A 16,026-nucleotide genomic window follows, 5' to 3' on the forward strand; every position below is an offset into this window, starting at 1 on the left:
ACTCCTGACTCATAGAATTGTGAGCAGTAAAATGGTTGTTGTTTTTAGCTACTTAGGTTTTCAGGTGGTTTGTTACCCAGCAATAGCTAACTGACGTGCTTTCTCAGTGGACCAACGTTGCTTAATGATCCAGCAATTTTTGGCTGGGACTCAAGATGTGACTCTATTCCAGACATTTACTAGTGGGCGGCTTTGATCGTCCATCTGATCTGAGTACGGATCACTCTACTGCTTGGTCATCTCCCCCCTTTTTTGCTCAGTTAAGGTATTTTAATGTCTTCCCATCTTAATGCCTGGTTCTAAATGCTCTTTAAGGCCATTCTATGAACTCAGAATATCTTTCTTTAATGTGTCACTACCTTTTTCATTGAGACAAATTCAAAAATCATAAAAGTCAGCATTTTGACGTTTTTAAAGTGTACCATTCAGTGTTTTTTTTTAGTATCTTCACAATGTTATAAGTGATGCCATTGAAAATGGTGGAATAGAGAAGAACTCCAGGGATCCATCCCTCCAGTAAAACAATGAATGAACTGGCAAACACTGTCTGAATCAACTTTTCTAGAACTCTGGAGTCTAATTAAAAACTTATAATAAGAAGGGGAAGCCTTGGTGAAGAAAGAAGCAGTTGCCTTATGGTCAGAAAGCAATGTGGCATTTTAAATTGCTTGCCAACCATCCCTTACACTCCAGACCTATGGCAGTCATGAGGGCAGAGGGAGCAATAAGGACATTATTTTTTAAAAATTGTGGTTGTGGGGCTTCCCTGGTGGCGCAGTGGTTGAGAGTCCGCCTGCTGATGCAGGGGACACTGGTTCGTACCCCGGTCCGGGAGGATCCCACATGCCGTGGAGCAGCTGGGCCCGTGAGCCATGGCCGCTGAGCCTGCGTGTCCGGAGCCTGTGCTCCGCAACGGGAGAGGCCACAACAGTGAGAGGCCCACGTACCGCAAAAAAAAAAAAAAAGAAGAGGTACCTGTATATGTATAACTGAATCACTTTGCTGTACACTTGAAACTAACAAAACATTGTTAATCAGCTATACTCCAATATAAAATTAAAATTAAAAAAAAAATTGAGGTTGTGGATTCCAACCTGTCTGGCAGCTCCCTGAAGGAACAGCACAAGGGCTTGCCTTTATTTTGCCTGACTTGGAGCAGTACCAGGGCTGGGGGGGTGGGGGCAGCTTCCGGGATGCTTTTGCTGAAAGAATTTAAAGTCACAAGTGTTGGCTGCAGCATCCTGAGGCGAGGGACAGCACCGGGATGCACAGTACACAGTACAGTACAGAAGGAAAAGCCTGAGCAGGAAGAGGCTGGGAAAGAAGATACGGGGGTGCGGGGTGGAGAGAGAGAGGGCTTTTAAAAGCGCCGGTGTATCCTGGGGAATCAAGACTATTCGTATACCCAGGGCTGGATGCGTGCTCCAAAAACACTTGAGAAGATGCTAAGCCTTCACCTCAGGTGGCCTTCAGGCTGGGCAGAGCAGCAAGTAAAAGTGAAGGCAGAGCTGTAAATAGACTGGTGAACGATGGAGTAGTGCCCCAGCACAGAGCCAGTCTGCAAAGACTGGGAGAGGTTTTTTCTTTTTTCCTCTTTTTGGCTCTAGGTATTTAACAAAACTATCAAAACAAAACTGACCACCGAGCTAACAGACACAGACTTGGATAGGCCACACACAACAGAAAACACAGACTTTACAAAAAGAGTTGAGAAAAATCACTAAACAAGCAAACAATAAGAAACCACAACAAGCAGCAACACCAAACAGGAGGCCGGGTGTGGATCTGATTTCCGGAGCTGCCACATAACCTTGAAAACGTCCAGATTCCATCAAGTTGTGCCGTACCGATATCTAAATGCAGAACACTTCTGTCATTCCTCAAAGGAGCCCCAAACCCACTAGCATTCATGCCCTGTTTCCCCTCCCCTCACTTCCTGGCAACCACTAGTCTACTCGCCGTCTCTATAGATTTGCCTATTCTGGACATTTCATATAAATGGAACTCTACAATATAGGGTCTTTTGTGACTGGCTTCTTTCACTTAGCATAATGTTCTTAAGGTTCATATGAACCTTAAGAACTGGTTCATAGGAGCCTTAAGAACTGGTTCACATGAACCAGTACTTCATTCTTTATTACGGCCAAATAATATTCCATTATATGGATATACCATTTTTTGTTTATCTGTTCATCAGTTACATGTAAATTATTTCCACTTTTTGTCTATCATGAATGTTGCTATGAACATTTGTGTACATCTTTTTGCATGAACATATGTTTTCAGTTCTCCTGGGTATATTCCACTAGGAGTGGGATTTCTCAGTCATATAGTAACTCTGTGTTTAACTTTTTGAGGAACTGCCGAACTGTTTTCTATGGCGGCTACAGCAAATTACATTCCCACCAATCAAGCGTTCTCATTTCTCCACATTATTGCCAACACTTGTTATTTTCCTTAAAAAAAAAAAAATTACGATAGCCATTCTAAAGAGTGTGAAGTGGTATCTAATTGTGGTTTTGATTTGCATTTCCCTAATGACTAATGATGTTGAGCATCTTTTTAGGTATATATTGGCCATTTGTTTATCTTCTTTGGAGAACTGTTTATTCAAATCCTTGGCCTATTTAAAAAAATTCACATATAATAGAGTTGACTATTAATCATCTTAAAGTATACAATTCAGTGGCATTTAGTACATTTTCAATGTTGTGCAACGCTTTGCTTATTTTTGTGTTTTTTTTTGCGGTACGCGGGCCTCTCACCGCTGTGGCCTCTCCCGTTGCGGAACACAGGTTCTGGATGCGCAGGCTCAGCGGCCATGGCTCACGGGCCCAGCCGCTCCGCGGCATGTGGGATCTTTCCGGACCTGGGCACGAACCCATGTCCCCTGCATCAGCAGGCGGACTCTCAACCACTGCGCCACCAGGGAAGCCCACTTTGCTTATTTTTAAATTGAGTTGTCTTTTTATTATTGAGTTGTAAGATTTCTTTATATGTCTGGATACTAAACCCTTGTCAGATATACGATTTGCAAATATTTTCTCCTATTTTGAGGGTTATAGTTTACTTTCTTGACAGTGTGCTTTGATGAACAAAAGTTTTAAATTTTGATTAAGTTTAATTTATCTATTTTTTTCTTTTGTTTCTTGTATGGTTTTTGGTGTCATCATTTTAAAAAATTGTTGTCTAATCCAAGGTCACAAAAATTTGTACCTATGTTTCTTTCCAAGAGTTTTATAGTTTTAGCTCTTAGATTTAGGTCTTTGAATTAATTTTTTAATTTTGAATTAATTTTTTTTACATGGTATGAGGAAGGAGTCCAACTTCATCCTTTTACACGTAGATATCCAGTTGTCCCAGCATCATTTGTTGAAAAGACTGTATATTCTTTCCCTATTGAGTGGTCTTAGCACCCTTGTCAATAATCAATTGACCACAGATGTGTGGGTTTATTTCTGGTCCCTGTATTGTAGTCCACTGATTTGTACGTCTGTCCTTATGCCAGTACCACATTGTTTTGATTACTGTAGTTTTGTAATAATTTTTGAAATCATGAGTCCTCCAACTTTGTTCTTCTTTTCCCAAGATTGTTTTGGCTAGTTGGAGTCCCTGGCATTTCCACAGAATTTTAGGATCAGTTTGTCTCTAATTTCCCTTGTGATTTCTTCATTGACCATGGGTTAATTTTCACATATTTGTGAATTTCCCTCTTTGCTGCTGTGAATTTCCTTCTGTTATTAATTTCTCATTTCATCCCGCCACAAGAGAGGCCACAAGAGAAGCTGGGGCTACTCTTCATTGCAGTGCATGGGGTTCTCATTGCAGTGGCTTCTCTTGTTGCGGAGCATGGGCTCTAGGCATGCAGGCTTCAGTAGTTGCAGCACGCGGGCTTAGTAGTTGCAGCACGCGGGCTCAGTAGTTGCGGCACACGGGTCCTAGAGGGCATGTGCTTCAGTAGTGGCAGCATATGGGCTCAGTAGTTGAGGTGCGTGGGCTCAGTAGTGTGGCTTGCGGGCTCCAGAGCACAGGCTCAATAGTTGTGATGCATGGGCTTAGTTGCTCTGCTGCATGTGGGATCTTCCTGGACCAGGGGTCGAACCCGCGTCCCCTGCGTTGGTAGGCGGATTCTTAACCACTGCGGCACCAGGGAAGTCCCAGCCTGAGTTCTTTTACATGGCTGGCCAGCTCTTCTACTAGAGAGAGCTCAGCCTTTGGAAACTGACAGACTGGGTTTGTTGTAAATATTAGAAATAAACATGACAGCAATAATGACAAACAGCAGTACTTATTGAGCACTTACTACATGCCAAGTACTATTCCAATTACTTCATATATATTAACTCATTTAATCCTCATAACAACTCTATAAGGTAGGTAGTATTATTATCTAATTTTACAGTGAGGAAGCTGAGGCACAGAGGATATGAGGTAGCTGGTAAGTGGATGAAGCAGGACTGGAACCCAGGTAGCCTGACATTACAGCCTATGCTCTTAACTATTATGTCAAGCTATGGAATATTTAAAGCTCTAGAACAATGCCTGACACAGGATAAGTATTCAATAATTAGTAGCTATTATCAAGGGCTGGGGAATTGGTTCTTGACTCAAAGGTTCCTAGGCTAGTGCAGAATACAGACACTTTACAGAGGAGGGAAGAATAGCATTCCAGACACTTATTCAGTGCCTAGTGTGTGCCATGCACTGACTGCCAACGTGCCATGCGCTGTCCCGGTCCTCATGCAGTATATATTAAACACCTGATTATTTTTAAGCACACTTCAGTTAGAGCTACCTAGGAGAAGCACAGATGCCTGATCTAGTGTGTGAGAGACCCAGGATTAAGGGAAGTCAGGGAGGCATCTTTGAAGAATGGTTTCAGAGAGAGGTCTGAAGACGTAGAGTGATGGGGGTGGGGTGGGAAGCCCCCATGGTGGGAATGAGCACGGTGCCTTTGCGGAACGGAAAGAAGGTGATGTGGAGGGGTAAGACCCAGGGGGAAGTGGGCTCAAAGGCACTGAGAGGTAAAAGGGGATGTGTGTGTGAGAGCTTGAGGACCAATGAGGGCTTCTATATAGCTGGGCGAGGGTCCACAGAAGACAGAAGAAACGTGAGTGCAGAGGGATAAGGCTTAGGGGTGGGCTGGTCAGATTGGGAGGGGGCTTCTCTACTTCAAAGGGTTTGGATTTGGGCTTGGAGATGATAGGGAGGCTCTGAGTGATGTCATTAGGACTGTTTCTAAAAGAGAAATCAGGGTAGCAGGATCTAGAAGGCCATATCCTTCAGATTGGGGGGCCCAGAGACTCTCTTCTACAAAGGTTTTGCTGATACTGACAGTTTTAAGGGATTCAATCACCATATCCTCATTTCCATCTGTGCCCTTTGCTAGCTTCCCATTGTTCCCCTTCCTTACTTTTCTCTGTAGCTTCCTCTCACTTTATCAAAGAAAGGCTTGTCCTTCACTCATGTGGAATCTTACTCTGGTACATTGCCCCAAATTGTAAAACCACTAAGAAACCCAGGGGAATTTTGAAATTTTGTTTCCTGGGAGATTTCTTTAGTGATAAATGCCCATTCTAGGAACTGTTTTCTCTCCCCCTCTCATACGTATTCCTGTAAGCCATGACAGATATCAGAATGGGATAACTTGGCCCTTGTTAACATATTCTGAAATCAGAAAGTCTGATTTAACTGATGTTTGTACAATAAAAACTAGCTTTGTTAATTAGGTTATACCTACAGTTGTAAGTTTTGACAAAAATATATTCAAGCTAGGGATAAATACATGTACAAATATTTATAGTAAATATTTGCATTATATTCTAGAGTTAAAATATATGTATTACAGTACAGTAAGGGCAAAGGTGTAGTAAAATTAATCATATTTCAATTTCCCCAATCCTTTCTGGATATATGAGATTAACCCAATGTGCCTCTAAGTGAAAAAAGTGACCGGCATAATTGATCATGCTTTTTTGGTAAACTTCACGGAAACTGTAAAAGCAAAAACAAATCCTGTTCTAAATTAAGTATGTCTAGTACGTTGCTTTGAACAAAAATGAATGAGGTCCTAATCATACAGTTAGCTGATAGGTCAATAAAACTAGTTTATCACTACATGATTTTTAGCACATAACTTGGAAGGAGTTGAAAGAATTCAGTGATACTGCTGTAACAATACTTCTTCCATTCGGGGTACATGAAGAGACTCAGCACTTCTAGCCATAAAAACCAAAGCTTGCTACAGGATTGATGCTAAACCCTATCTCATTCTACCAATTAATAATATTTACCTTGAATATTGAAAATCAAGTCCAAATCTTTTCAGATACATTTTTCTAATACAAAGTTATTTTTGTTCAATAATGATGATAAAAATTTATACTGCATTAATCAACTGCTTTTATTCAATTGTATAAAAAATTCTGTATTGAATCAATATCTATGAACCTTATATCAAAGGAAATTTTAAAAAAGAAATTTGGTTACATACTCTACATTCTTTCTTGTAGAGAAGTATGATAGATGTCCGTAAAAATTTTAAGTATTGAAAGACAGACACATATAAACAAAGAAGAACAAGAGCGTTTTTGCTCACCACCCAATTCTGCAAGGATTAAGCTGTAATTTGTTGCAGTCGATAACCGACAATACACTCTGAACGGAAATTAAGACAATGACAGGATGCTCTGTGCTTGGACAAGCAGGCCCCTTAGATAGTTAGATGCACATCTCAGGAAGAATTTTAATGAACCCAGATTCTTGCATCTTCCCACACATTAAAAAAAGCACTAAATCATTAACTTGAGATATCTGTTCTCTGTGACCGGCAGTAGTCTTTTACCAAGATGTATACTTTACCGCATGTATTTCCTAGCCAAAAATCACATACGTATAAACTGGTTTCCCCCTCAACCTCTTCAGAACAGCTTCCTCAGAGCTACTGAGTGTCTGTCTCCCAGGCTATAGTCCTCAGTAAGGTCTCTGAAAAAAACTTAAGTCACAACTCTTAGGTTGTGTGTTTTTCTTTAAGCTGACACAATTTTGGGATAAAATTCTGTGGGGAAATGGAAGGGAAATAGAAATTCAAGAAGGAAAAGGAATGATGTAAACTTTCCAACTGTTAAAGAAGAGTCTTTTCAGAAGTCTGATGGTAGGGATCAATGGTCTTTATATTCTGGGGGCTTTAGTTAAGTACGTGTAAGAGTTTAAAAAAAATAATTTAAATGTGTCAGGAATTACATACTTCGTGAATATTTAAACTTGTAATCATAAGTTTTAGATGTCAATGAAAAGAAAGTGTGAGGAAATACACAGTGTTTCCTTAGAGGGGCAAGTTTGAGGACCTCAAAGGAAGCCCTTCACTACATGTGGTTCCTAAGGATTGAAAGCAAGGACCTCAACCTCATGGGAGGCAAAGAACTTGGGGCCAGGCAGGCACTCTGCCTAATAACTCAGTTTACCTACGCTAATGAGTAAATTGTTACAAAGTGTTAAGTGGCAGTGATTTTGCAGGAACTGCCTTCGGCAGGTAGGAGACAAAAAGACTCCGGTTGCTGCTCCAAAAACACTTCAAAGCTGCTTTAACACCTTAGTGGGAGACAGGGGAGAGCTGGAAACAGGCCCCAGGAATTGTGCAGAAACGGAGACCTGAGCAGGGGCTGCTCAGAGGACAGCTACAGGTTCAGGGTCGGCAGGCTGCTGAGATCTGCTTCACCAAGCTTCCGTTCCGCTCTCTTCTGCCAGTTGGGATGACGGTGCCCCTCTGTCAGAGCTGGTGCATGGACTTCTCGAGATCATTTGGAAGAAACACTTAACTCAGTAAATAAGAATCAGGGTGAACCATAAAAATTGCCAATATCCAACCAGTTTTCACCTACGAAAGTGGTAGTTTCTTTTGGTTCGACCTACAGCTGATGGCCACTACATTATTATTACCCAGAGATACCAAGCTGTCCTCTGATGAGACTGAATCCACAAGGCTGCTGGAGAATGTGCTGTGAAATGTGACATAAAATGGAGTCATTTAAGTCAGGGTTTTAAAATGGGGCTGGGGGGTTTCCCTGGTGGCGCAGTGGTTAAGAATCCGCCTGACAGGGCTTCCCTGGTGGCGCAGTGGTTGAGAGTCCGCCTGCTGATGCAGGGGACACGGGTTCGTGCCCCGGTCCGGGAAGATCCCACACGCCGCAGAGCGGCTGGGCCCGTGAGCCATGGCCGCTGAGCCTGCGCGTCCGGAGCCTGTGCTCCGCAACGGGAGAGGCCACAACAGGGAGAGACCCACGTACCACAAAAAAAAAAAAAGGTTAAAGGTTACCATAATAATATTTATGGAGCATCTATATATAATATCACATGTATTTTATATATATATATATGTCAGGCATGGCACTAAGCCCTTTCTACGCATCACCTTTGAGCCACAAATAACCCTATGAAGTGGGTACTACTATGAGTTCTATTTTTAGCACACAAGTTGGAAGGAGTTTAGAGATGAACGAAGGAAGACTCAGAGTAGTTAAATAACCTGTCCAAGGTGAGGATGGGAGAACTTAAAGCTAGAGGTCTGACTTCCAGTTTCCTGATGAGAATCTGTGTCCCACTGTATTCTCTGGGGTGTCCTTCAAAGGTGGCAAGATAAAGAAAAAAAGATCCCTACCTTGTAAGGGCTACATTCCCACTAATGACACAGGAAGCTGAGGTTTCTTTTAAAAGCCATTACCTCAAGCATATTAATCTCCACTCATAACGACTGGCTACAGACACAGTTAGTAACAGCGCAATACAACTTCACGCTCTTTCATCCAAGGGTTTCAAAGGGCTTCGTCAATGCTAATTATGCCCCAAACCCTTGTGATGTGGTGGCTGGTTCAATTTTATGAGCATTTAAAGTCAAGCAAGGAAGCTGCCAGCAGCCCCGGGGTTACACAATTTGAACACACACCTACCCGCCGCCCTCAAGTGCCTGGTGGAGGGCAATTCAGAGTTGAGGCGACAAGCAGCAGGGCTCCTGACGTTAAGTCCCTCCTCCAAACCTCAGCACTGGAAACTGTGAAATGGTGGTGTCCAGGTCTACTGGCAGGGAGGGAGGAGGACAGCAACGGGAAACTCCAGCTCTGGACACTCTGCTGGGAGACTTCTCGACCCAGCATGCTCTGCTTTTGGCTGAGGAACCACCCGGGGGTTTTCACCAAAGTTATTCAAAGTGTTAAGTGCTCGTAAGTACATGTGGACGGCTAACCCAGGACAGGGATTCGATCTTGGGATCAATGACTCTGTGCCTTACGAAAAGGTGCAGACTGAAACACCGGTGCTCCCACTGAGGGGCAGGTTCAAGCCATGGCTCCAACAGACCCAGCCCTCAAGGGAAGGGGGCAGCAGACCCAAAGTCACTTCCCTCTCTGCTTCAGGTAACCGATACAGATTTTGAAGACCAGCAGACCTGGGCTGGGGTCCTGCCTCTGCCACTCACTGCTGTGTGACTTCAGGGCAATCACTCTGAAGCCTCAGCTTCCCCTCTGAAAAATGAAGCTGACCGTAAACCCTCACGTAATAAATATTAAAACAATTCTAGCTGCTACCATTATTATTTTTACAATTTTTATTTGTATCATCATCATTAGCATTAGCAACAGCTCTAAGGACCCTTCTGGCTCTGATAGTCTCTGATCCGAGAACTGATCTTTCACCAGTTACAACTCTGAAAGAAAAGAAACTGTTCGCAGAAAAGCAGCCACAGGTCGCAGAGGCAGGAAACCTTGGATACTGGTATCCAAGTGAAACCTCAGCTCAGATCTCCTGTTCCAGCGCCTGCTTTACATCTGCCAACAACAGCATCTATTTACGTACCGCAGCGACAAGACTGTCATCACTTGCTATTTAAACTGCACTCTCAGTCCCTTGGGCTTAAAATGCTAACAGTTAAGTATAAACTGCATTCTGGCTTGCTCTGAGGGTTACTCATATTCAAATACAAGGGAGGCAGCAGGCTGGCTAATAGGCTCTGCTACACCCGTGACCTGGCTTCAGGCCAGCTCCCTGACATTTACCTTCTCCAGCAGGTAAGGCGTTACCTTATCTACGACTGCTATTTCGACACTTAATAACCAGTATCAGGGAGAGAAGGGGCGTTGCAGAGTGCCCAGCACAATGTAGGCAAGAGGAAGTGGTGGATAAAACCACGGGCTTTGGCAGAGCACAGGCTTGTTTCAAATTCCAGTTTTATGACCTATTGACTGTGTGGTCTTGGGAAAGTTAATTAACGTCTCTGTGCCAGTTTCCTCATTTGTAAAATGGGGATATAATAGTACTTACCTTATGGGACTTTTGTGAGGATTAACACAGTCCCTGTTATAGTAAACACAACAAATGTTAGTTGCTATTATTATGATGATGATTACCATAGTAATTGTGAATTGGCTATAAAAGTGTGGATAAAGGGCCTATATTTTCCTGCCAGGAAGACTGACAAAGGCTTCATGAAAAAGGTGATATTTGAGCTGGAGCTGGAAGGGTGGGTAGGATTACCACAGGCAGAAAACTGGAGATGGTACAGGCAGCTTCAGTTTCCTTTTCTGTAAATTCAGGTCATCCTCGTAACTACCCTATAGGATGAACTTAATGCTGATGTGCAGAGGAATTACATGACTTTCCCCAAGTTATAATGCTACAAAGTGATAGAGCTGGAACTGGAAGCCAGGTCTCCCTGATTCCAAAGGTCATGCTCTTAACACTCCTTCAGGGAAGAGATATCTCAATTACCTACATAGCTCCCGCCCCCCCCAGCATAGGCACGTATATGGCAGGTGCTCAGTTGAGAGACCTGTTTGCTAAATAGAAGTGAGGCCCGACTCTTGCAGGCTGAAGCAGAGCCTCCAGTGTCAGAGACCCGCAGGGATGCTGACCCTCGGGCAGCTCAGCCTGTTGGTCTCACAGACCACCTTCCCCCAACAACCAGAATCCATTCCCTGCTGGGTAGGGTGAGGGTGGGGCTGTACCTCAGGGCAAACTGCTTGTTTCTAGCCATCCCCCATCAACGTGGACTTGGGGCCTCTCAACGTTTTCCCCAAAGGTAGGAGATGCCTCCAGGAAAACCCACCCAGCCACAAGCCCACAGTGTGGAGACACCATGTTTGCTGGAGGACCCCACCCCCAGCCACTACTGATTGGACGAATGTAGACACCTGACCCAAGCTGGGCCAATCAGATCCTCCCTCTTTTGAACGTGTGATTAAGAGTTCTACCACCTTTCAAGCCCCACGGCCCTTCTTGCCCCTGGGTTCCATGAGCTACCCTGTAGCCTTATAATAATTTTACCTTTCCCTTCAGCGTCTCTGAAACGGATTTTTATTCCTTGCAACCAAAATAGCCTTAAAATCAAAGAGGAAAGAGACAGCTTCCCCTTAGAACCCCTTCCCCTTCCCCCAGGCAGAATTAACTACTCCTTCCTCTGCTCTGTGCACCTTCATCTGTTCCTGTTTGTAACCACGAGACATTTCTGAGTCAAGCGGTGAGTCAAGCCCCTCCTGCATGCCTAGCGCTGGGCTACGTGCTTTCTCATTGATCCATGCAGCCGAGGAGGGATGAGGGATGGAGGGAGGTGTTGCTACTACCATCCTACCCGTAAGAGAAGCTCTGAGGGTTACCTAAGCCCTACATCTAATCACTTGGATAGGAACAGGTAGGGATTTGAAGCCTAGCCTTCTTCCGTTTATTCCCCCGGTACTTCCGTCAGCCCATCACCCTTTGTTCACATGCCTATCTGCCACCTCACTTCTTAAGCTCTTTGGTAGAGTCACTATGACTTATTTACCTTTTCTGAAGATACTTCTGTAATAAGTAACTGAATAAAATTTGTGATTAAAATGGAAACTTACTAGACGCCTCATGAGGGAGAGTGTTCTGTGTCCATTTGGCATCCATTCACCACAAGGGCAATTATATCAACTATATTTTCTTATTTTCTGTATTCTTGATGCACTGGCATTTGTGAGCTCGCTTGCTGGGGAGAGACTGCCTCTTCCAGGGCTATCCAATTTTTTTTTTTTTTTTGCAGTACGCGGGCCTCTCACTGCTGTGGCCTCTCCCATTGCGGAGCACAGGCTCCGGACGCGCAGGCTCAGCGGCCAGGGCTCACGGGCCCAGCCGCTCCGCGGCATGTGGGATCTTCCCGGACCGGGGCACGAACCCGTGTCCCCTGGATCGGCAGGCAGACTCTCAACCACTGCGCCACCAGGGAAGCCCTATCCAATTCTTAGAGATAGCAAAGGGGCATGATCTCTGGGATGTTCACTGCAGCATTTACAGTCATCCCAGATTAGAAACAACCTAAACATCCAACAACAGGAGGTCTTTCCAGCAAATTTTGATACAGCAGCTCAACAGATTACTGCGCAATCATTCAGAAAGCATGCTTTCAATCACCACTCAATGACGTGGGGAAATAGTCCACAAATAAGGTTAAGGGAAACAACCAAGAAACAAAACTCTCTGTACAATCTGATCCCCAATCTGTAATACCAGAAAAAGACAGGAAGGAAATACACAGAAATATGAACAAAGGTTGTCTCTGAGTAATGGAGCAGGTGATTTTTTAAAAAAATCAAGGAATGAATTCCTTTTAAAATATTTCTCTACCTTCCTATTTTTATGTATTTTAATGAACATTTCTTTTGATTACACATTCTCTTGTACGCGTGGAGGGTCTGCCTGTTTCTGCCAGCGATAGGCACGCGGACCCTGGACCTATCTGTTAGCCAATGCTGCACCGTGTTACTTTCTTGTTAGAAAAATATAAAATTCCCAAACCAAAAAAATAAAAGCTCTTGCCTTGTAGGAGAAGGAAGCCTCACTCACAGGGTCAGCACTGCTCGCGGGCGGGAGCTGCTGCAGCTGCAGGGCTGCTCTGTGGGCTCCGTCCATGGTGGTCTAAGGGCACATCCCACCGGGCCTGGTTTGGCAGCTGCAGCTGCTGCTAAGCCATCTTTCCTTGCGGGGTTCGCCTCCTTCCACCAGCCATCACTTTCCCACGCGGAAGAAGTACTTCAAGGCTCTTTTGGCCAATTTACAGCCTTTTCCTCCTCTTCCCTCAGAGACGTGCCAGTTTCTAGGTCTCTTCCCAGGCACACAGACAGGGATGCGTTTCCTGATTCTCGCGGTGCTCTAGAGGGTGGGGAAGAACATTAAAAATGCATGTACAAGGAAACACTGAAACATTATCATCTCAAATAAAGATATGGCTCACCTGCCTCAAAGCCTTTTCCCGGCCCTTTAAAAACCCCATCCCTCGCCTCCTTTGCTTCCTTCCTTCCATCATATCCTAATTTAAATGCTACTTTTCTATAGGCTCCCCTACATAAGAAATAGAACACTACCTACATCTACTTCTCCAGGACTCCAAAGAAAGAAAAAAATCCCACTGCCATAAAAAAGGAACCATCTACATTCTGATGCAGGAAAGAAAGAATGAGAAGAAAAGTTATCTCCATGGAAGATGGAAGAATTGTCCTGCTTCTGAGGGTCAGCCTAGCACAGGTGATACAACATTGGACCAGGAGGGGGAAGACCTAAGTGACCAGATCATTTTGCCTCTGGAGTCTCAGTTGCCTCATCTGTAGAACAGGGGTAAAATGTGGCCTCAAGTAAAACAAGCAATGACGGTAATTCCCATTAACTTCATTGGACTGATATTTTCAGGGCATCTCAAGCTTCTCTACCAAATAGAGAAAGAGGAAGTACGCCCTTAGTGTTATAGGAAGCATGGCCAAAATACCTTCTGCAAGTGCTAAGGGTTTCATTGACGTCTTCTTATATTAAAAAAAAAAAAAAAAAAACATACAAATTTGGATTCCACTGCAAAGTCTATGTTTATTTATTTTATTTTTTTTGCGGTACGCGGGCCTCTCACTGTTGTGGCCTCTCCTGTTGCGGAGCACAGGCTCCGGACGCGCAGGCTCAGCGGCCCTGGCTCACGGGCCCAGCCGCTCTGCGGCATGTGGGATCCTCCCGGACCGGGGCACGAACCCGTGTCCCCTGCATCGGCAGGCGGACTCTCAACCACTGCCCCACCAGGGAAGCCCTATGTTTATTTTAATATAAAAATATTTTAAATTACTTTTGATTCGCCATGTGCTACCTGTTTTACCTTGGCCAAGTCATTTAACTTTTCAGCCAGTCTCCTCTGCTGTGAAATATGGATATTCGAAGCCCATGTGTTTTGAGAATTTGGTGAAATAATGCATATAAAATATGTACACAGTGAATGGTCAATGAATGTCAGTTATTATTAGTATTAATTTTATTATTATCGGTCTAATTATTTAATTTGCCTATGAATACACCTTTCTTTCTCTCAAGCAACGAATATTTGAGGGCTTACTGCGTGCCAAACAAAGTCTCTGCTGTGCCTCAAGGTGTCAGAAAGCTGCCTCCTATCTTTCCTGTAGCTTCCAGTTCCTTCTGTTATCTAGCCCTAGGCCCAGGAATTCTGGTTCCTGGTGTGAACAGCACAGTCTTATGTTATAGGACTAACACTGAGTCCAGTATCTAGGAGACATCAGATGCAGGGCTTAGCACAGGGGCAGCACTTAGACAATGTAGCCCAGGTCTCACTTTGTCAAAGGGCCTCAAAGTTAAATGATTGCTTCTGCCTCTAGATGAGGTTATATATTCAGTATATATATACCTGAAGTACACTCATCAGACAACTTTGTAACTCACATCCCATAACCAGACCTCCCTGACTGTAAAGCCCTACGAATATTTGTTTGTAATCTTGTGAAAAGCGTAATTATTATTCACTCTACTTTTATGCCTTAAGAAGGAAGGGTGGCCCAGGGTTCCCTTGATCTCTGAGACCCTCTTAGAGGCTTTCGGCCTGGAGGTGAAGGGGCACTGGAGCACAAATTCTGGGAAGCAGTTTGCTGAATCCCCTGCTCCGTTGCTCCCTGCCGAGATCTAGCCCAAAGCCTGGCACGGTGACCTCCATACATACCTGCTGACTGGCTATAGACAGGCCTGTGAAGCACCTGGTGCACCGTGGCTGCTTCACGGGCAAGAAGAGAACGGATTACTCAGGCCTAACCAACCACGACTCCAGAGATACAGCCCGTATAGCCAGCCCCGCCCACAGCACGTCAGAGAGACCTCAGGGATGTGCCAAGAGGCTGATGGGAATCCAGGCCCCTAACTAACCTCCTTTGCATCAGCTGGTTCCTCCAGGTGGGTTTCTGTTTTTGCCCTCCTTTGTAGCGTCTGTGGTTACTCTCATTTAATTCGCTTTGAAAAAGCAGCTTCCCTCTCTGCCTCAGGAAACCCAGGCCTCTGAGGCATCATGGCCTGCAAAGACAGAAAACTCTCCCTCAGCTGGGTAGCCGTTGGGACTAAAAGCCTTGGAGGAACTCTCTGCAAGTTGCCCTTCCTTATAAGGCACACATTCTTTGCCCAGCGACTCTCTTTTCCTTACTTCAAAGCACTTTTCCAGGACTAACATATGCCCTAGAGGCAAGGAGCCAACTCTGTGCTGCCAGCCACCCCTTAATTTTGAGGCCCCTCACAGCCACCAGTGAGCACAGGGTCGCTGACTCAAAAAAGGAAAGATAATTCACTAGGTGATGGCTTCCACTCCATCCGCCAGCCCTCATCTCAATGAATTACTTCACTGACCCACAGAATACGGTTTCCCAGCCTAGAGAAACGTAGCTCGTGGCTGCTAAGAGTCGGGTCTTGGCTCTGCCTGAAAAACTCAAACACACCCTTTCCCAACACCTGCAAATTCAGCTTCCGGTTGCTGAGTGCCAGTTACAGGCCAAGCGCTTTCCCTTTCCTGGGCTTTGGCTCACTGAAGGGTTACACGCTAAAGTCCCCACCCAATGCGCAGGAAACAACTGCCAGAGGCCAACATGGATCAAGAAGGCCTTCTCTCATCCACCTGATAACTCCACCGTCTGCTATCGCCCAAGCCGGCGTGTATAGGTACAATTCAGGCGAAGTTACTCTAGTTCACTTCCTGATTTGGTAACGCCTGGCATC

At 44.6% G+C, this 16,026-nt stretch overlaps 1 protein-coding gene across 5 annotated transcripts in view; it reads right to left on the minus strand.

Annotated features, from left to right (window-relative positions):
* NIPAL3 (NIPA like domain containing 3) overlaps positions 1 to 16,026 on the minus strand; it is a 50,623-nt gene that overhangs the window by 34,271 nt on the left and 326 nt on the right. For 3 of the 5 annotated variants that reach the window (XM_030874444.2, XM_030874463.2, XM_060309572.1), the window contains exons 2-3: positions 15,190 to 15,333; positions 12,826 to 13,158 (exon numbers count right to left, since the gene is read on the minus strand). In XM_030874444.2, the coding sequence (XP_030730304.1) occupies positions 12,826 to 12,918 (93 nt within the window). In that variant the 5' untranslated portion in view covers positions 12,919 to 13,158; positions 15,190 to 15,333. The remainder of the gene's footprint in view (positions 1 to 12,825; positions 13,159 to 15,189; positions 15,334 to 16,026) is intronic. The other 2 variants (XM_030874490.2, XM_060309566.1) reach the window with 2 other exon arrangements.

This window comes from Globicephala melas, chromosome 1, assembly GCF_963455315.2.
Source record: "Globicephala melas chromosome 1, mGloMel1.2, whole genome shotgun sequence".
Taxonomy (NCBI): Eukaryota; Metazoa; Chordata; class Mammalia; order Artiodactyla; family Delphinidae; genus Globicephala; species Globicephala melas.